The following is a 22,047-nucleotide window of genomic DNA, read 5'->3' as shown; positions in this document are numbered from 1 at the left end:
CTTTATTGCAAGTTTCTAACACCAACATATTTATTTACATTTTTATTTTGATGTTTAATAAAATGAAACAAGAGTGCACTGTAATTTCTCTATCCAGCAGTGCAGAATTTACATACAGCATGTACTCAGGAGAAAGTAAGGACGCGGGTGCTGAACAGCAGTCCTCGCACCGTTTCAACAAAGAGGTGGTGGACGTGGTTAACCCTGTCACGCCCCTCCGGGCTCATGGTGTCTCTGAGCATGTGCAAAAGCGTGGAGTGGAACTCTGTTCCCTCAGCCAGCTCTGGTGAGAATTCAGTACTGCTTTCCACCATCTTTAACTGCTGACTCCTCTGAGCACCCAGCAGGTACAGAGACAAGTCCCTGTCTGGTACAGGCCCTGCCTCCAGCTGCTTGCAAGCCTTAAGAGGTTCAGGTATTAGGAAAAAAAGTTACAACAATTGCTATTAACATTTTATAAATTCTTTACAACTCCATGTGTACAGATTTTAGTAAATAAACAGCCATTAAATGTTTATATTTGTCTGCCTTTCTGATCACTTAAGGCACTTTATAACACATCAGGATAAAGTAGTTTTCTAAAAATGGTGATTGCGATTTGTTCAGGAATATGTCCTGTATATCAGTGGTTTTCAACCTTCTTTTTCCTAGACCCCCCTGTGTTAAAAAAAATATATTTTGGGACCCCCTTGACATTCAATTCTTTCAAAAACACTATCGGCAAAGAAGGCAAAAGGTATTGTGTTTTTGCTCATGGAAAATTTGATTAATTAAAGGTATTTTCTGATTTTGGTTGAGGTAGTGGATTTACTTCTGGTGAACTGGTGGTAAAAGCTTCCTTAGCTTACTCTTCTTGTGTCCGTTCTCAAAGTCCCAACATAGGCTATAGGCAGTTTAAAATAGATCTATTTGACATTACAGGAAATCTCCCATATGCCAATAGCCTGTCGATTTTCTCGTCCCATTATTTTTTATTTTTCTTAATTAATTGCAACAACACCCCCCTCTAGGCTTGCTGAGGCCTTCTGCCCCCTTGTTGAGAACCACTGCTGTATATTATGGTGACTTGTGAGGGTTTGGTCAATATTGCACAAGAAACTAAGTAACAATTGATGGACAACAGTAAGATAAAGTTAAAAAAAAACATGTGGACATCATGGTATACAAGGTAATTGGTATAGTATACCTGCCAAGATATGCCATCAGTTGTTGTAACAGCCCGATTCAGAATTATTGACACTTTCAGTAATGTCAGGTAATAACAACACTGTCTATGGAGTTTATTAAATTATTCCTACTCCTATTCCTTAATAATTAACATTAATGCATACTTGTACGTATATGCATACCTGCTTTGTATGTTGTATTGGTATGAGTGTATAATGTACAGCTGAGTTGCTGGGATTTTTAACTACTAACTTACTGACCTTTTTATTAGGAACACATCCTAAACACTTGGTGTAAAGTTAACCCCATTAGAGACTAGAGCTTTTTTCTGCTCACTGAATGTTAACCTTCCACACTTCCAAGATTGTGCACCTTGCACCCAGTGCCTAGGTGCAAAAGTAAAAAAAAAAAAATAACCCATGGGTGTGTGTGTGTACCTGAAAGACAAGATGCTCCTGTCCACACTGTGAGTTCCACTGGCTCCAAGAGAAAGCAAAGGCTGAGGACAGCAGTGCCATCTGCTCATACACTGCATGCTCTATCAGTGGATCCTGTCAAGAGGACAGAACACACACAGTGAACAGCAAAGAAACAAGTTCACTGAACTGGAACATTTAAGCAGTTTAGTCTACAGCCATTAGCAATTTACTAATGAAGGTGCTACTGGTCTTTAAACTGAACATGTTCTAATATTTAAAACAAGCAGTAATGAATTAAAATAATTACCTTAGTACTAACTGCAACATACTTGTCTGAGTACTCATTTATGAATATGCTTACTCCGGAGCGTCTCATGGCTGTCTTTAGAGAAGGAAAGCTCATCCATTTGTCCAGAATGCTGGTCAGTTCAGGAGCCTGGTCCATCTGAAGCTTGCATTGATTTCCCTGGAGCAAAAATAACAATACCCAAATCCCATTGTTTATCTAATATATGCCATGGTCTCCAACTCCTCACAACAAGAAAGGCCTGGGTTTGATTCCCCTGACTGGATGGCCAGGGTCCTTTCTGAGTGGAGTTTGCATGTTCTCCCTGTGTTTGTGGGTTTTCTTTCCACAAGTCCAAAGGCATGCAGTCATACCAACTGGAGCTATTGAAAGAGTTTACTAGTTGCAAGTGCAAGAGTGAATTTGTATGCGTTTGCCCTATTATGGACTAAACCTGTCCTGCCTGTTTTCTTCCTTTTGTCTAATGAACCAGACCCACCACAACCCTGACCAGGAAAAAGTGGTTGTAAAAACAGACAATGAATAAATGCTTGAATTATTTATTGAATGTAATATTCAAACAGCAAAACACTGCTTTGTGGGCATGAGCTTGTTGAACATCCCTTTTCAAACCAGTGGTTATTAAGAAGTCTGTTCACCCATACCCCAACCTTTCCTCAGCTTCTACAGCCTCCACTCCTCCTTTTTCTTAAAGTAGCACAGACACTGATGTTGGATGATGTAAAGTAAATAGTTCCTCTAAAACTAGACAGGAGACAGCATACAGTGCACATAAAGTTTACTTACACTGATTGTGATGCTGACTTCAGTAAGAGACGCAGTGATGGTGAGCATGGCAGAGTTCTCACCCAGCGGCCTAAGCTCCCAGCTTTGAAAGGGCATGTTGATGTGCGTCTCCTGTAGCAGAGTGAATGCATAGAAGGATTCCATCTTAAAGGAGATGATGTGTTCCTCGCCATTGTACGATATCTCTGTTATTCCATCTGTTCGCCAGTGCTGGCCTACAACCACATCAGATGATGCAGAATTGAGGTATATTCATCTCTGACTATTACAAGGAAATGAGGGATTTGTAAGGATTTAGGGAAAAGTGTATTTAATTGTTCAGACAAAGTGAAGGCTGTATTTTAAGCTTCAAGTTGCCTATGTCTCTGAGTTCAAGCTCACATGGTAAGGACTGACGCAAAGTGCGCTGTGCTCGGACATGTCCATATATTAAATGATTAATGGAAATAATAGATAGTCTCCTTTTCCACACCAAAAGGAATTTATTGTTTTATATTAATTATTTCAGAGCAAAAAGCTCTGTCATTTACACTTTCATTTACTTTCTAATTGGGAAGACCCTACAGTGGGTGGTCCCACTTTTAAATCTTGTCCATAGAGATACAAACTTAAGATAGGAACACAAACTTCCAACCAGCCAAACCCTGTCCCCATGTTACTTACCCTCGGGATCCCATCGGGCAATTTGTGGTTCTACTAGAAAGACCACAGATTCTGGCAGCGCTATAGTGACCCCTACAGGTGTGGTGGAGTGTGTTTTGCTTTCATCCTGCTTCTCCAGGACAGGGTCATCCGCCTGACTTTCTTCTGGTGGATACTGAAAGACCTGAAGACCTGTGTCTAGTATCTTTGAGAACACCCACAAACACAAAGACAAACAAACATTTATTGTCCAGATGTTCAGGTGGTTCAGGTGCAGGTAAACAATAAAACAAGGGCAGGAGTACATTTCAAGGTTGTGTTCCCAAACATAGCCTGTGTGTAAGCCACAACTGAACATACTCTTTGATAAAAGAGAGGGTTTAAAAAAATAAATGGTTTTCTATGACTTCCAAATAATTTGTTGGCATATCAATTCATTTTCATCAACCACTTTATCCTGGTCAGGGTTGAGGCGGGTCAGGTTCTACCAGGAAACACTGGGTGCAAAACAGAAATACTCTGGACAGGGTGCCAAGGCATTACAGGGCGTTGGCTACCCCTCCTTCAGACATAGCCTGCCATATCTGTGTCGACGCCCCGCTGACTGATAGCACTGTCGAGGTCTGGGTTTAAATCTGGTGGGCTAGCCTAACAGACCACTGCAGCTATTTTATGCCTGTTCCTTATAGTCAACACACTTTAGCTTATTTTATTTATACATTTTCCAATCTTACTTAAAATTGAGCATCTGCATAACCTTTCATTTATAAAAGGTTAGCAAGCATAGCTGTGTCAGACCTGTGGATGTATGACCCTTACCTGTCTGATCTCCCAGCCATTGACTGTATAAGCCTGTGGTGGTAAGTGGAAAACGTCAAAGTAGTAGACTCCACCCAGCGGTGTGTACTGCCTCAGATCCACTATATGCACCTCAGCACTGTCAGCCACTGGCTCCACTACAGCAGGGGTGGGGTCTGCCTCATCTGGTGAGTATTAAGAGTTTCAGGTTTGAGCCAAAGCCACACGCTAACATGCCTGAGAAAGATTACTTCTATCAAAACACTCGGCATTGTAAGCCTGAGAAAAGTGCTATAGAATCACAGGGCCTGCACTCTAATACAGTGAAACCTCTTATTTTTGAAGAAAATGAAATGAACTTTTAGACAGCTAATGAAAGGACACTATTATCCTTGGCCAGACATGGCTTGCCAACATCAATGTTTTTGTAATCTTGATAAATCTTTTGCGTATTTGAGGGAACAAGAGAAGGTGAAATGTGTTATCTAACCTGCTCCTCCTCCAAAGGCCATGATGCTCTCTGAATGACCCTCTACCTCCTCCCCTTGCTTGAGTGAAGAGCTCTTCCTCTCCGATTTAGCTGAGTGCACACTCAAAACACTCTGAGAAACACACATCGACACTCCAACATATCAAAATGGGCAAATCTCTTCGAGTTTGATCGTTGTGTTCTGTTAGGCAGTGAAGCACAAAAGATAACATACTGGCATACATGTAGACATACTATTTTACTATTTAAATAACATTACTACTACATAATTAACTTCATAGTACTTTAACATGAGTTCTCTGTAGCCACTAAACCTTGAGTGCAATCTAAATGGAGCAGTTATTTTTGTAAATGTACCCTGTCTTGTTAGAAATTCAAATAGCTTGTTCTGAATTGTTCATCTGAATGCTTACGTTTGGTTGTTGTTCTGATTTTAATTAATTCCCAAATGAACAATGACAATAAATAAGTGCAGCTTTGGGCTGCATTTACCTCCAGTACCTGTTGATTTGGGGGTTGCTGAGCATTTATATAAACTGTTGGCTAAGCAAATTTGACCAATTCTTTAGAGAGTAACAGTCTTTGGCAACTCTATGACATCTTACTTCTGACCAAATGGGTACAGCTTTATTTCTGATATACTGTTACTTTGTGTTTTCCACACACCTTAAATCAGCCCAACAACTACTGGCATGGTTTTATTTGTCAAGATGTGCAACCTATTGAGAGTAAAAAATCTAATTAATTTTACCATTTTGTAGTAACGTTTGCTATCTGTAAAGGTTACTAATATTTCTGCCTAGAGACCTCATGTATTTGTTACATCACCTTTACAGTACATACCTTCTTTCCATCAGATTTAAGTGACTGAAGATCATCCTCTTTTTGCTGTAGGCTCTCTCTGACCTCTCCTTCCTTCTGAATCTCTTCACTGTCTAATGCTTTGGGGGTCTCTGTGAGTATGGTGTCTTGTTCCAGAGCTTCTTTAAGAGGACTTTTATTCTGCAGTTCTGCCCAGTAGCTCAGGTGGCTTAGGTGGTCATAGCGAGTATGCAGGATCCGCACAGCAATGTCACTCACTGCTAGCTGTTTAGGCAGCTCAAAGCCCAGCCCCACCTCAGTGAAATGGTAGCCCTTGAATCTTCACAGGAGACATCGTTGTTTAAAAACAAACATGGCAGAAATGGAAATATCAGCCTATTTTTAAATGTTGCTCTAATACATCCATAGTCCAATTTGATTTTAAGATCAAGAGCCGCTAAAAAAGATTTAAGCCAAAGCAAACCATTAGTTTTCATACCTACACCACATTACAAGGTTAAACAAATGTGAACATTTCAATATGCACAACTGTTTTGTTGTTAAAAAAAAGTTTTTTGTATTTGTTCTTTACCCCTTCTATTATTTAGGAATTTGTTGTTTTTTCAAAGCAACCTACATATGAGACTTAATACCATGCAAGCAATTGATGGTTAGGGGCCTTGCTCAGGGTCCCAACAGTGGCAACTTGGCTTAAACCAGCAATGGCTTAAACCAGCAATCTTCTAATCACTACTCACTTGCTTTAACCAATGATCTGCCACTGCCATATACTGTACACATTCAATTCAAAGCTGTTCTCATATAACTATGACTATATACTACCACTACATTTTACTGCTGTTACGATTAATATTGGATTCAATTTAATGCAATTAATCATACAACCACAAATCAGCAACACAGTCCAAAAAAAGTTGGGACGGTAAAGCATTTATCACTGTGTAATGTTGCCATACCTTTTCACAACACTTTTTGTTTTGACAAAGAGAAGACCAAGCGATGAAATGTTTTAGGTGTTATGTTGTTCAATTCTTCCTGCAAACATGTCTTAAGGTGTAAGGCAGTAGTGTTGACGTTGTTAAATTTTTTGACTTAAAATTTTACACAAATTTCTACATCACTGCTGCCACCACGTAAGTGTAAATGACCTTTGTTTTAATCATGTTTACAATCACCTGTTAATTACACGTTTTTTTTGGAATGTGTTGCGTGGTTGTAGCAGTAGTAGTTAAAAGTAGTACTGGTAGTAGTAGTAATATTATTTATTGTGCTAGTAATATAATTAACTGTAATTAATTAATTTTATAGTAGTAATAATAAAAGTAAACATGTGGTGGTAGAATATAATCATATTTAACAATAGTTTTCAAAATTGATGTACTAGTGATAATAAAACCTGCACTATTCTTAGTGGCAGTAGCAGAGTAGAAGTACACTATATGTACAGTATGTATCTGATAATAAGCTTTTTGTAATCAATGAGCATTGATTTTGGCTCAGACTCTTCAGCTTTTCACAAGATTGTGTATGTGGAAATTTGTTTCCATTGCCCGAAGGATGACGTTAAAGATGTCACAATCCACTGTCCTATCTATTCCAAAAATCTTAAATAGGATTAAGTTCAGGGCAGTAGTAGTTAAAAAAAAAAACATAAACATTGCAGTTCTATTATTAATAGTGTTAGAAATCACAGGTATTATAGTAGTAGTAGTATTAGTAGTGGTAGCAAATCATGGAATCTAAAGTTTAAGTAAGGAAACAAGAAATGCTTGAATAAATAAAACAGAATTAAATAAAATAGGAATCTTAAAAATTAGAAGACCCACTAACCTAGGATTTTTGTTAAGGTTAGCCCACAAGCACAGAGTGACATTATCATCTTGTACTACCGTCTGCATGTTACCAGTCTCAATGTCTGTACATGATTTAGTCCACTAATAATAGACACATAAATATCATTGTCATTAAGAATATTATAAACAAGACGCATAGATAGCTCTAACACAATATGGTTAATTATGCTCATGTACCGCATGACTATTAACTCTATTAAAAAAATGGTCCAATTTATTGCAAAATAGTAGCATTTTTACCTTAAGGATCTCTTCAGTGGCCAGGTGGATTTTGTCATGGATTAGATGATGCAAAGACAGAAGTGTGTCCTGATACACCTGAGCAACAGAAGAATCTGTCTCCTCATTTAAAAGAAGCTCCAGTTCCTCTGTTAGCTGAACAGACAAAAGCAATAGAGCTCTTAGATGGATTTGATCACAGCTAAATTGAATAGTACAGTAGATCCACTTTCTAAAGCATGTTATCTCTTTATCCAGCCACAAGCTGAAACAACAGTTATTTGTGCAAAATACTTGAAAACAGTACTATAAAAACAGTGTATATAATGTCAGTTCTTTACGTATTAGCTGCTCTTGCTTAATTGACAATGATAATTTTTATAGCAGAGTTTGCACAAAACAAATCAAAGTCTTGTGCTTCTTTGTGATCTAATCACAAAGAAGCACAAATATGGAGAACAATACAAGACCGTCTTAAAGGCACTAAACCCACCTCTGAACTTAGTTCAGTTTAACAGTAAAAAGAAACTACAGCCCACTGCCTAGACTACCTCTTTAAATAAAGTCAACAAACTTAAACACAATATTATAGGTATTAAAAAAGCACATAAATTTTTTTTTTACAAGATGTAAATACTTTTAATACTCAAAATAGTTACAGAAAGTCTTGACTTCTGATGAGACTATCTTGAACAGTTTAGCTTTAATTTTTATGGTCTGAATCTAAAAAGGCACATTTGTCAGGTAATGCAATCACCACAGTAAAATGTGAAGGTGGTACCACTGTTGTGATAGTGCTTTTCAGCAGTAGGGGCTGCCAATCCGGCCTCAATTGCTAAAAGGAAAGCATTGTATACAGTACAAAGAGATCTTGCATAATACTGAATTCTGACAGACAGCCTGTACAGAGAAGTTTGTAATTTAGCAAGGCAAGATTAACTGCCAAAGCAACATTGGTGGAATTAAAAAAAATAAAGAAACTGGTGTCCTTAAGTCCTGATCTCAACCTTATTAAACATCCAAAGTGCTCCTGGGATAATCTGATTTTTTTTTTTTTGTAAAGAAGAATCTATAGCTTACTTTCATCCCAAAAGTCCAGTGAACTACTTCTACTACTCATTCATGAAATTGAAATTCAGCTGCAATTTAACACATGCATTTTAAAACAGCTTGAACTTACTTTGTAATTTAAAGTGATTCCTATCCTAAAATGTGAGGTTATTATATTGGATATTTAAGTAATATTTACCCTACCTATGTAACTGTTACTCATTTGTTATTGTATATTCAATAATAGATTTTGTTAGTGTCATACTAACTGACTTTTACAATAAAATTTTAGCACTTTTAGTACAAGTAGTTTAGTCGACTTTTGGCACAAAATAACGGCACAGAAATCTGCTAATCGCCTGCAAATGGAGCACAAAATAAAAACTTACTGGAAAAGCCTATTGTCTGTATTAGCTGTCATAGATGGCTCAAACAACTAATCAAAACGAATTAATACTTGTTGATGGCAGATATTTCAGATTTTGAGTAATAGCAATTCACAGCTGTGACATTGCTGTGAAAAAGGTGTTCAGTGGAGAAAGTCTTTAAAAGTGCTCTATTTTATTTTTCTTAAGCTAGTTTCGGTCACTTAAATAAACTTACCCGTAAGGCCAGTGCACATTGTTGTAAGACTGTCTGAATCTGTACTGTTGGGTCTTCTTTCCACAGACTGATAAAAGCATTGATTTCTGGTTGAACAGCAGGATCTGGACTGCCATCACAAATCATGTATCGATCCCACTATAGAAACCAGGATTGAAGTTTATTCACTCTTTAACTAACAGTGTTAATCTAGGGACAAATTTACATTTTAATATGGGTTTAATTACGACCCTCCAAATACATAATTATGTCATAGTAGTTTGCTCTCTCCAGATGTTTTACATTACTAGTAAATCCAGTACCTCAGCCTTCTCCTTGGATAAAGCCTCCCATGTGTTAACTGCCTTCTGGTTTTCCTCAAGTATGAGATGCAGTTCATTTAGCTCATCCTCCCTTCGTTCTCTGTCCTGGTACAGACATACATATTCCAATTATCAAAAAGCTTTTTTTTTGTAGCAGACCTAGTTTTGGTGCTTCTTGGATTAGATGGACATTTTTCCACTAGCATAACAGGGCAGTTTGTGTGTTTTTCCTGACCTTGGTAAGAGACCAAGAGATGTACTGAATATAGTCAATAATAATCTTTAAGAAAAACACTGAAAGGTTATGCCTTAAAGTTAGATAACATTATATAACATTTCACACCACCAAATTGAAAGAATGATTAAAAGTGCATATGCTAGCACTCACTAACCCTCTTGCATATTTCTTAAAGAATCAAAATAACACTCATCAATTAGTATGTGAGAATTGTTAAAGATTAAATTAGTAAGCAAACACTACAAATGAGAAAGACAGAAAACAAGCTGAAAAAAGTTAAAGGATTCCTTTTGAGCTGGTTAGACAGTGCAGTCATGCTTTTTGCAAGTGGCCAGAACTGGACCTTACTTTTAACTCAAGCCTTTGTCGTTCCTCTTCCTCCTTTTGCTCCCTCTCCAGCCTCTCCTGATTTTCTTGCTCAGCAGCCAGGCGAGCCTCCTCTGCCACAAAAGAGATACAGTAAAAAGAGATAAATCTGGTGAATAATATCTGATTTGGTGCATACCACTACAAAGTAATGCCTTTTTTAATTTCTGGCTTCTACATTCTTTAGAATTGATCAAATTCCTCAATTTTTAAATGCACTTTAATGAACCAAGGAGCTAGAAGGCTTCTACAACAACGATACACTGCTTTTTTTTTTTTTTAGATAAATCTTGCATCTATCAAAAATGTAATTATTAAAAGTATATTTTATTAAATGTATAACAATAACAGTAATTGTTATTAGTATAATTTCCTATCATAATTGCAGGAAAGAGGTAATTAATTTAGTAGAAATTAAACAAATAGAAAGCACCCATTGTGCCTATAGTATGCTGGATGAGCTCTCCCAAGAATCAGTGTGGATGTAAACAAAAAGATGTATTAACAATTTAAAGCAGGTCTGGGAAATCTGAGAGAAAATACACTGTGCTGTAAAAAAGAAAACAGTCCAGTATTTTAAAACCAAAATGCCATTTTTAACAGATTTTTTGCCTACCTGACCGTTTCGATTTAATATGTGAGACCTGTTGTGTCACATTTACATAAATAGTGTAAATAGTATTAAAAGTATTAGTGTACCTTGCTCCTTGAGTCTTTGCTCTTCTAACTCTTTCTGTAGCCTCTCCTTCTCTGCCTTGCTGGGTTTTCCTCCTTTCTTCTTTGCAGACTTCATAAATGAGTTGAAATAAATAAATTGAAATGCATTGACATTGAGGAGTGATATAAGAAAGGAAAAAGGTTACAGTAGTGCTGTCACAATTACAACATTTCAGATGATGAATAATTCGACAGTTAACTGATCTACCAATGCCACTGATATTATACTGTATGTAAGTTATTAAAATAGCAATTATTAAACATAAACAACCACTCTGAGCAGCTACTTTAGAAAATTAGAAAAAAAAGTATGAATGGGTTCCAGTTTTTATATAGTCAATGAACTTTAACCATGGCAAGGTTGCTGGTGCCAGCAGGGTGTTGGGGCAGGTAGTGTTGGAACCACACAGCTCTACAGTCTTGGAAACCTTGGTTTGATCCTTGCTGCTGATACTCTTTCCACATTTGTGCAGGATTTCTGTAAGTACTTTGCTTTCCTTGCATCTCTCAAAAGTAAACCAGGTGGCAAAATGGCAACTTTAAATGTCTCATAATGACATAAAGTAGGACTAGTGCTCTATCATGGACAGCCCACATTACATGAGTAAGAATAAAGTATTCATATGTGTTTACTATACTATAAAACAATAAGTTCTATACAATGCAAGTGGCATAAACACCATTATAACAGTAGGGACAGTGGTAGCCTGAGGGGTAGAGCTTTTGGCCATCAATTAGAAGGCTGTGGGTCTAAACCCTGGCTCCTTGAGCAAGGCCCCTAACCCTTTCGTCTCCAGGAATGCCATACAACGGCTGACCCTGCTCTCTGACCCCAACTTCCAAATCAGCTGGGATATGCAGAAACATTTCACTGTACTGTACACATGTATAAGTATGTAAGACAAAGTCATTCCATCTGCACTAGATTACTAGATTATTATCCCCCCCCCCCCCCCCAGCTCTGGCACTGCACAACCTTTCCATATTAAAAGGGGACTGTTCCCATTTGAATGACATTACAGAACTTTCTAAAAAGTAATAAACTAGGCTGTATGTATATGTATGCCCTATCAGTTTCTAATACATTTAAAAATTAAAACGTATTTAACGTATATTAAACGTTTGAAGAAACTCAAATGTGTGAGGTACAAAGCAGAATGATGTACTGTACTGCTCCCTGTACTGTATGTAAACTTTTAACTTGTTACTTGTAGTTACACAGTGCAAAACAGCTTTTAAAGAGCTCTTAAATAATAGTATATAAAATATATGATATAAAACAAATTGACTGATATTTGTTGTACAGCTGCTTACCATGTTTACTTGTTCTGAGGCAATCGCGTTTAGCGTCTAGTAGCTATAGTAACAGCACGGCAGAGGGGACGTTCATTCAGTCAGGGTTGCCAGTTTAGAAATCAAATTTAAATTATGTATTTGAAACGCTACCAATTTACTACTGGAAAACGTAATCATGAACTATGTTTAATATTAATATATTACACAAACAAAGTATATCCTCTCTTTATTATTTTAGTGCAATGTCATTAATCCCTTTCAAATAAAATAAACTGAAATGAAAACACACAATCTGGCAACAATAAAGTCATTATTTTCGCCCTCTAGCGGCCAAGAGGCCTAATTGTCATTTTCTGGTGTAATCTTATCTACGAACACAAGATAGAGCTGTCTGACAGTACATTCGTAAGCAACAGGTGCTTTGTAAAGTGGTGAAATGCAAGCTGTCTCTCACAAAATTCAGCACCTTTGTGATTTTCAGTGTACAGGTGCTGGTCATAAAATTAGAATATCATCATTTATTTCAGTAATTCCATTCAAAAAGTGAAACTTGTATATTATATTCATTCATTACACACAGACTGATATATTTCAAATGTTTATTTCTTTTAATGTTGATGATTATAACTGACAACTAATAAAAACCCCAAATTCAGTATCTCAGAAAATTAGAAGATTACTTAAGACCAATACAAAAAAATGATTTTTAGAAATGTTGGCCAACTGAAAAGTATGAACATGAAAAGTATGAGCATGTACAGCACTCAATACTTAGTTGGGGCTCCTTTTGCCTGGATTACTGCAGCAATGCGGCGTGGCATGGAGTCCATCAGTCTGTGGCACTGCTCAGGTGTTATGAGAGCCCAGGTTGCTCTGATAGTGGCCTTCAGCTCTTCTGAATTGTTGGGTCTGGCGTATCGCATCTTCCTCTTCACAATACCCCATAGATTTTCTATGGGGTTAAGGTCAGGCGAGTTTGCTGGCCAATTAAGAACAGGGATACCATGGTCCTTAAACCAGGTACTGGTAGCTTTGGCACTGTGTGCAGGTGCCAAGTCCTGTTGGAAAATGAAATCTGCATCTCCATAAAGTTGGTCAGCAGCAGGAAGCATGAAGTGCTCTAAAACTTCCTGGTAGACGGCTGCGTTGACCTTGGACCTCAGAAAACACAGTGGACCAACACCAGCAGATGACATGGCACTCCAAACCATCATTGACTGTGGAAACTTTACACTGGACCTCAAGCAATGTGGATTCTGTGCCTCTCCTCTCTTCCTCCAGACTCTGGGACCTTGATTTCCAAAGGTAATGCAAAATTTACTTTCATCAGAGAACATAACTTTGGACCACTCAGCAGTCCTTTTTGTCTTTAGCCCAGGCGAGACGCTTCTGACGCTGTCTCTTGTTCAAGAGTGGCTTGACACAAGTAATGCGACAGCTGAAACCCATGTCTTGCATACGTCTGTGCGTGGTGGTTCTTGAAGCACTGACTCCAGCTGCAGTCCACTCTTTGTGAATCTCCCCCACATTTTTGAATGGGTTTTGTTTCACAATCCTCTCCAGGGTGCGGTTATCCCTATTGCTTGTACACTTTTTTCTACCACATCTTTTCCTTCCCTTCGCCTCTCTATTAATGTGCTTGGACACAGAGCTCTGTGAACAGCCAGCCTCTTTAGCAATGACCTTTTGTGTCTTGCCCTCCTTGTGCAAGGTGTCAATGGTCGTCTTTTGGACAACTGTCAAGTCAGCAGTCTTCCCCATGATTGTGTAGCCTACAGAACTAGACTGAGAGACCATTTAAAGGCCTTTGCAGGTGCTGTGAGTTAATTAGCTGATTAGAGTGTGGCACCAGGTGTCTTCAATATTGTACCTTGTCACAATATTCTAATTTTCTGAGATACTGAATTTGGGGTTTTCAACTCAACTCAACTCAACTTTATTTATAGAGCACTTTAAAAACAACAACAGCTGTGACAAAGTGCTGTACATAGATAATTATAAAACATAAAACAAACACTAGAAACAATGAGAAGTCTCATGCTGGATTGAAAGCCAAGGAATAAAAATGGGTTTTAAGACTAGTTTTAAAAATAGCCAGTGAAGAGGCCTTTCTAATATGGAGTGGTAGGTTGTTCCATAATTTAGGGGCAGCGATTGAAAAAGCTCTATCCCCTCTGAGCTTACGCTTTGACCTTGGTACCTCCAGGAGCAGCTGATCAGCTGACCTGAGGCACCGAGCAGAAGTGTGGGGATGGAGCAGTTCAGCGAGGTAAGGCGGGGCAAGTCCATTTAAAGATTTAAAAACAAACAACAGAATCTTAAAATGTACTCTGAAATGCACGGGCAGCCAATGGAGGGAGGCCAAAATGGGGGTTATATGCTCTCTCTTACGTGATCCCATTAAAAGTCGGGCCGCAGCATTTTGCACTAACTGGAGACGTTTGAGGGAGGACTGGCTGACTCCAAAATAAAGTGCATTACAGTAGTCCAGCCGAGATGTGATGAAGGCATGGATCACTGTTTGAAAGTGCTCATGTGAAAGGATTGACTTCACCTTTGCCAGCTGCCTCAAGTGGAAAAAGCTGGATTTGACTACTGCACCAATTTGACGGTCCAATTTAAAATCACTGTCCATCTTAAAACCCAAGTTAGAGATTGTATGCTTCACATACTGTGTCAAAGGGCCCAAATCAACAGGAGGGGCTTCACAGGAACCACTGGGACCAAACACCATCACTTCTGTTTTCTTTTAATTAAATTCAGAAAATTTAAGGCCATCCAGGCTTTAATGTCATTAAGACATAACAGAAGTGGCTTAATAGAGAAAGCATCTTTCTTCTTCAGCGGGACATATATCTGACTGTCATCAGCGTAGCAATGAAATGAGATGCCATGCTTTCTCAAAATGGAGCCCAGTGGAAGCAGATAAAGTGAGAAGAGGAGGGGTCCTAAAATTGAGCCCTGTGGAACCCCATACGGCAGGGGAGCTGGGGAGGAGTCTGAACCAGCAAAACTCACACACAAAGTTCTGTCCGTCAGATAGGACCTAAACCATTCCAAAGCACTACCACGAATGCCCACTAGGTGCTGCAACCGGGAGACTAAAATGTTATGATGTACCGTGTCAAAAGCCGCGGTTAGATCCAACAAGACAAGGATCACATGGTCACCAGAATCATTGGCCAGGAGGATGTCGTTGAAAACCCTGAGCAACGCTGACTCTGTGCTATGCAGGGTTTTAAAACCAGACTGAAAGACCTCCAGGATATTATGCTCATCCAGAAAAACTTTCAGCTGAGCATAAACAACTTTCTCCAAGATCTTTGAAATAAAGGGCAGCTTGGAAATAGGCCTATAATTAGCCAATACCGTGTGGTCAAGGCCAGGTTTCTTAAGCAGGGGTTGCACTACAGCATGTTTAAAACTCACAGGAACAACACCAGAGGATAGACTGCTGTTAATAATGGCCAGAACCTGTTGCCCTATACTATGAAAAACCTCTTTAAAAAAGTGAGGAGGCATATCGTCACAGGGAGAACCAGAAGGCTTTAAATGGCCTACCACATCCTCCAAGTGCGACAGAGTCACCGGCTCAAAACTATCAAACACAGTCAGGCAAGGGACAGAGTCAGAGGGGTCGAAGGCAGGAGCTGTGGTAGGAGATCTTGCTGGGACAATCTTGTCAATAAAAAAGTGCAGAAAGTTATCACACATTTCAGGGGTTGCTTCTGAACAGATGGGCTGAGGGGCCTTAAGAACAGAGTCAATGGTTTTAAATAACACCCGTGAATTATGACAATTTGCCATGATAATATTTGACAAATATTTTCTTTTGGCTTCTTTGATAGTGTTCTGGTAAGAACGCCAGCAATCTTTTAAGATTTGAAATGAAACCTGCAGCTTGTCCTTCTTCCATTTGCGCTCAGCTTTGCGACACTCCCGCTTTGCTGCACGAGTTCTGTCATTAAGCCAGGGCTCGGGTTTAACTTTCGGCTGTATGGTTCTTAATGGGGCCACTGAGTCCAGTATGGTTCTGCAAGAGACTTTTCATTAGTTGTCAGTTATAATCATCAACATTAAAAGAAATAAACATTTGGAATATATCAGTCTGTGTGTAATGAATGAATATAATATACAAGTTTCACTTTTTGAATGGAATTACTGAAATAAATCAACTTTTTCAAGATATTCTAATTTTATGACCAGCACCTGTATATATTCACTCTAAATGTACACACATAAGGCTTTTAAAAACTATGTACTTATGAGTATGAGCAAAGGTGAATTTTATTCTGGCCAGGGTCGCGGCAGGTCAGTTTCCACTTGGGAACACTGGGTGCAAGGCAGAAATACCCTTGACAGGGCACCAATTCATCCCAGGGTTTAAGCCATTACCTTATCCTTTTAGACATAGCCAATCATGTCTGTGCCCAGTCAACCGATAGCACAGCTGAGATTCAAACACAGATCTCAGCGATGGTGGGCTAGTTTAACACACCCTTATTTTTTTATGAGCCCAACACAACAAGTTTAAAAATAAGAAACTAATCTTTAAAGTGAAAGAGAAAAAGAAAAATAATCTTCTGCAAAATTTTAAAATGATTTAATTATTAAACACCATTTGAAACCCACACAAACAACAGTCTGAACAATAAACAATGATCTGCACCATGTGCAAAACGCCTCTGCTAAAAAGAAAGCAAAGAGATGCATGTCTTAAATTTTCAGACATGTAAACAAATCTGTTCATTTTTTTTTTTTTAGCCCATTTGCTCCTAATCCATTCATCTCCAATTCTCTCCCACTGAACTCATTGCCCCCTGTGCTGGCTGAGGAGGGCTGAGACTATCACGCACCCCCTCCAACATAAGCATAGTCACTGGCCACATATTTGTACATGCCCTCAGTGGAGTCTCAAAGAGAACTGCATCGTATTCAGAGAGACACGTTAAGCTCTCCAGAAGATCCATTGCCAGTGCAGGCGCCTCAGTTAGCCAGTAAAGGCTGCAATTGTATGTTTAGACACACAGACAATCATGTTTGGATAGATACCTGGCCTAAGCATGTTTTACCCATGATGAAGTATGAAGGTGGAATTGTGAGAATCAGCTTTTCCGAGAGACTCTAAAACACTTTAGTGACTTAATGTCGTAAAATAATGACACAGGAACACTTCAACTCTCTTAATTATTACTGGTCATATGGTCTCTTCTCTAATTAAAGTCCTGTTGTTGTTTTAATACAATAAGTCACGTTAAGTTTTGTTAACGTTAAGCGTTGTTCGTACGGACAGAGTAGCTTTTACTGCTTCATATCAAACATTTCGCCAGTGCCAAAGCGGTTTTGCCGCTTCTCATGTGAATGAGCCCTAAGTGTGCCAAGTGTACCCATCGTGAATGTAAAAATCTTCTGGTGCTTTGGTGGGTCATTAGTCCAATACACAAGCTAACCACAGCAGATGCTTAAGTTTCAGTCTTAGAGGTGCCACCGACCTGATTGGATTCACAAAAACATAACAAACCATAGTTAGTTGAGGAAGAGATTGGGAGTATACTACTTAAGTTTTTTGCATTTATTTATTTATTCACTTCCCCCTTTTTCTTCCCAATCTAATTATATCCGATTTCTTCTGATTGCAACCTTTGTCCAGCTCCTGCAGCCTGCAGACTCTCACATGCCCCCTCCACCACATACACAGCCACTGACTGCTGTTTTTCAACTGTCTGATGAGGGGTCTCACAGAGTGCAATGTCTCATACCAAGAGCCATGCACTGCCTTCCACTTGTGCAGGCACCTCAGTCAGCCAGCAGAGGCCAACTGCTGCTAATCCAGAAAGTCACAAAACAACATAAACAAGCATCTATGGGGAATGCAGGCCTTATCTGCCTTACATCCGTCAGTGATTATAATTTTACTATTATATTATACTATTACTGATTTTTTTAAAAAGACTTATGTCTGGCTGGAATAAAGCTAACACTGCGTCCCACAATAAGTACATCATGCTAACAGACAAGCATGTTGGTGGTACTGCGGTGGTATGTGGGTGTTTAGTTGCTTTAGGTCTTTGGCAGCATTCCATCATTAGTAAAACCATGAATGCTGCTTTTTTTTCTCCCCATTTTCCTCCCGATTTAGCACACTTAATTTGTCTTCTGCTGCTGAGGGATACCAGATTGCATCTGAGGTGAGCACGTCGCTGCACACGCCTCTTCCGACACGTGTACAGCCCTCCTCTTCTCGCCCCTGCATTCTGCACAGGCGTCTCTTCTGCCAATCAGGGTTCTTACACAGCGTATGAAGACCCACCCACCCACAAATAGTCCAGCCCCACCCTGCAGATACGTGGCCAGTTAGTATCTGCTGCAGACACTGTCAATTATGCCCGCCAAAATGCCGCCCAGCCGGCCCGGAGGCAACACCGAGTTTCAAACCGAGAAGTTCAGAATTTCAGCGTTGGTGTGCTAGCTGAATATCCCGCTGCACCACCTGGGCGTGAATGCAGCTTTTTACCAAAAATTCCCAAAGGAAAATGTCCAGACATCAGTCCTCAACCTAAAGCACAATTGGGTTTTGCAGCAAGCCAATGAGCTGACGAGCAATTACAAGTTTCCAAAATTTAGGTTTGGAATTGCATTGCACTTGGGTGGGGCAGCAGGCTATTGGCTGGCCAGGCAAATATATGTATAGTGTATATATATAGTATATAGTATATATATATATATATATATACTGTATATATATATAGTTTTTAGTCCTAGATTAAAACTTATACTACATTACAGTACAATTCTGATTCAACATAGCATTACATTTGTTGCCTTTTCAGTAGTATGCCTAAAATCCAGAATCAAACGGGGAAAAGTACGTGTTTTGAAGGACTCTTTGAGCTGTATTTGTAGTAATAAGCGTATGAATCCATGTAACGTCATTTATATTTTTATAACGTTATGTATATTTTTATTCCATGTAATTTTGAAACTAAATAATGTTCATTTAAAAACTCAAAACTATATAATTACCTACTTTCCAAGTAATGCACTAGCCTTGAGAAAAGGCAGGACAGACATCAAACCTAAAAGTGAATGAGGCTGAATTCAGCACGAGCAGGGATCAGATCACATTTTAAAGCAGCAGCAGCAACAGTTTATTGATTTATATGGAGCTGTAATTGCTTCAGCGTGTTCTGGATGACTCCACCGTAATTGAGGCCTGGCAGAGCATGGCTCCTTGGACACAGCCAGGCAGTGGGTAGAGAGAGGCACCGCACCCACGTACATTTTGCCAGGCAATGTCAAAAGAAACCCTGGTCCCACTGCCATCTGCAAAATGCAAGCTTCACTCAATCCTAAGGCTTGATCACGAGTGAAGCTAAAGAACACTTGAACAAAACGATTGTTAAACAACATTGTTAAACAATAAAACAAGATTGTTAAACTAACAGTTTATGATGAACAAAAAATGCCTTGAGCAGTTAACTTTTAGGTAATTTGCCCAGTGCTAACTGATTCTGAAGAGTAGATGACTGTACTGGCAGGCATATTAATTTATACCCTTAGATCTTCAAGTTTTAATGGCCAGTGTTTTGGAAGGACTTTTAGTTTCATAAGCATTGCTGTTTATTAATATCTATAAACAAAGTAGGTAGACTTTAACAATGTAGCTGCAGCTTGGCTCTAGAAACTGGAGTCTTTAAACATTTAACCAAATGAGTCACCAAAATGGGATCCACAGTTCATCTTTGTGTATTTTATTTCATCATTGTATTTCTTATGCAACTGCCCCATGGTCAACGAATTTCCAGTCAAGCTTCATTAGAATGAATCAGACCCAGGTTAATTTGGCCACCTTCTAATGCGGAAAGCTAGAATGATCATCAATCAGAAGCAGACATTCGAGATGCTGAATGGGTTTTGGTCATCAGCAGACTCAAATATTTGTTTGCTCACTGTACTAAAATGGGATGACCCCCTGTTACTGAGGCAACGTTGACTATTACCACACAAACACACTCTTTTACAAATTGATCCATGGTCTACCTTCAGTGACTCAAGTTAAGTAAGACCTAAGATGATGTTTTGATATTACACAACACAAACACAAAGTTTTAAAAAGGAAATCTTTCCTTTAAAATGTTTTAAAAATTGTGGCTTTTTAAAATTATTTAAATTTCTGCATTACTGATAAACTGTGGTTTGATCTAAACATACTCTGACTACATCAATATTACAATCACTTCTTAGTATATTCTTATTAAACACATTAACAGGTGGTGCAGCGATCTAATGTGCCAAGATGGGCGCCTACATGAACAACGACCCATTTTGAATTTTTTGCCAATTTCTTGAGGAATCCTCTTCAGGTCATGACACGGAATCTCAACGGAGTTAAGATCTGTAATCTGTCTTGGCTATTTAAAAACCCAATATTTTTTGTTTCTATCATTAATTTAGTAGTGTGTTTACATAAATAAATTACACAGCAAAAAGCAACTAAACTTATACTTAAACTTTCATAACTTATACTCAGCGTTTCATAACTTATACTCAGCGTGTTTTTTTTTTACTATATCTAACTTTTATTTCTTAATTTTATTTTATTTTATTATTATCTTTGTACTTTGTTACATCATGTGTGGACAGCAAAATAAGAATTTCATTGTACAGGGAAACACGTTTCCTACTGTACATATGACAATAAAGCTTTGAAATGAAATCTAAACACATAGTGTTACATTATTTCTTAAACACATAAACTACTGTTGTGCTTTTGGTGTGTCCTTTGGGGCAGGTTCACTCCTAGGGAGAGAGGATTTGTAATGAAGCATATTTTCTTTTATATGTAGACATTTTGTTTTTGTAGCAGTCACTAGCTTTATAGTTCTTGTAAAATGATCTGATATTTGTTTTAATTGGGGCACAATTTATATTAATATATTTTTCTTAAGATGATCAGATTTAGAATTTGTGTTCCTTTTTATACCTCCGATCTTATCTAATTAATTAAAATACCAAACCTTTGAAAATGTAATTAGCCCAAAAATATACAGACTTTGTAAACCTGGACTATAAATTTTAAATGAACAAGTTTAATTAAGAAATAAAATATATAATGTGTTTTGTATTAGTTTGAACAGAATATGTCCATTTCTATAAGTTATATTAAGAGATCACATTTTGTTGTGTAGTAGTTTTGTTAATGGGAAATGATGCAATGGGGTCGATCTTACAAATCTGGTAATGTCTTTCTATTGGTTTCAAATGTCCATGCAAGATTAATGAAGGAAGACCTTGATACAGAATCACATCACTGAAATAAAACCACCTTCAGTCTTAGGCTGTGTAATTATAGTTGTAATTTTTAATAAGTTTTGATTAGTTTAGGGCGGCACGGTGGCTCTATGGGTGGCACGGTCGTCTCACAGCAAGACGGTCCTGGGTTCAATTCCCAGGTGCAGCAGTCCAGGTCCTTACTGTGTGGAGTTTGCATGTTTTCTCTGCGTCTGCGTGGGTTTCCTCTGGGTGATCTGGTTTCCTCCCACAGTCCAAAGACATGCAGTCAGGTTAGTTGGAGATACTAAACTTGCCCTTTGGTGTGAATGTGTGTGTGTGTGCATTTGTCCTGTGATGGACTGGCGACCTGTACAGTGAATTGAATCCACCACGACCCTGAAAAGGATAAATTGGTGGTAAAACAGACAATGAATTATTGATTAGTTTATAACTTTTATTTAAATTCTATTTTTAGTTTGCATAAGGCTTTATCTTTAGAGTTTGTTTATTACTTTGTGGGTGCAACTTTTTAGACTGAGGGATGTTAACCCACCTGTATTGTGTGAAATCTGCAAATTAGAAAAAAATAAGTTTCTGATTTGCTAAGTAGAGCCTGTTGATAAGCTTGCACATATGTTGCCAGGACAAAAACCAAGCCATTTGGCCAAATTAGGCCTTTTGGCAAATAAGGCCTTGATT

General features: G+C 38.4%; 1 protein-coding gene across 3 annotated transcripts; it reads right to left on the bottom strand.

Moving 5' to 3' along the window:
* Nucleotides 1-29: 29 nt before the first annotated feature.
* On the bottom strand, nucleotides 30-12,155 carry dnai7 (dynein axonemal intermediate chain 7). Of its 3 annotated transcripts, XM_062995547.1 has the most exons (15): nucleotides 12,094-12,155; nucleotides 10,762-10,849; nucleotides 10,045-10,136; nucleotides 9,459-9,563; nucleotides 9,157-9,294; nucleotides 7,525-7,659; nucleotides 7,262-7,365; nucleotides 5,453-5,750; nucleotides 4,610-4,721; nucleotides 4,141-4,304; nucleotides 3,343-3,526; nucleotides 2,680-2,894; nucleotides 1,894-2,052; nucleotides 1,605-1,718; nucleotides 30-401 (listed from the first exon to the last, which is right to left on the bottom strand). In XM_062995547.1, exons 1-15 carry the CDS (start codon nucleotides 12,094-12,096, stop codon nucleotides 126-128), a joined length of 2,187 nt encoding a protein of 728 aa, XP_062851617.1. In that variant the 5' UTR covers nucleotides 12,097-12,155; the 3' UTR covers nucleotides 30-125. The 3 variants fall into 3 exon arrangements, with proteins under 3 accessions (XP_062851617.1, XP_062851608.1, XP_062851625.1); XM_062995538.1 differs by lacking the exon at nucleotides 12,094-12,155 and having other exon boundaries at nucleotides 10,762-10,855; XM_062995555.1 differs by lacking the exon at nucleotides 12,094-12,155 and having other exon boundaries at nucleotides 1,948-2,052; nucleotides 10,762-10,855.
* Nucleotides 12,156-22,047: the final 9,892 nt, after the last annotated feature.

Source organism: Trichomycterus rosablanca, chromosome 1 (assembly GCF_030014385.1).
Source record: "Trichomycterus rosablanca isolate fTriRos1 chromosome 1, fTriRos1.hap1, whole genome shotgun sequence".
Classification (NCBI taxonomy): Eukaryota; Metazoa; Chordata; class Actinopteri; order Siluriformes; family Trichomycteridae; genus Trichomycterus; species Trichomycterus rosablanca.
This window is presented reverse-complemented; position numbering and strand designations above follow the sequence as displayed.

Excerpts from the sequence above, each read along its gene's own strand:
- dnai7 (XM_062995538.1), bottom strand. The coding sequence starts at position 10,855 with ATGAAGTCTGCAAAGAAGAAAGGAGGAAAACCCAGCAAGGCAGAGAAG. Across the intron at positions 7,660-9,156 it reads AATGTGCACTGGCCTTACGG|CTAACAGAGGAACTGGAGCT; the intron begins GTAAGTTTATTT and ends TTGTCTGTTCAG. Across the intron at positions 4,722-5,452 it reads TTAAATCTGATGGAAAGAAG|AGTGTTTTGAGTGTGCACTC; the intron begins GTATGTACTGTA and ends TGTGTTTCTCAG.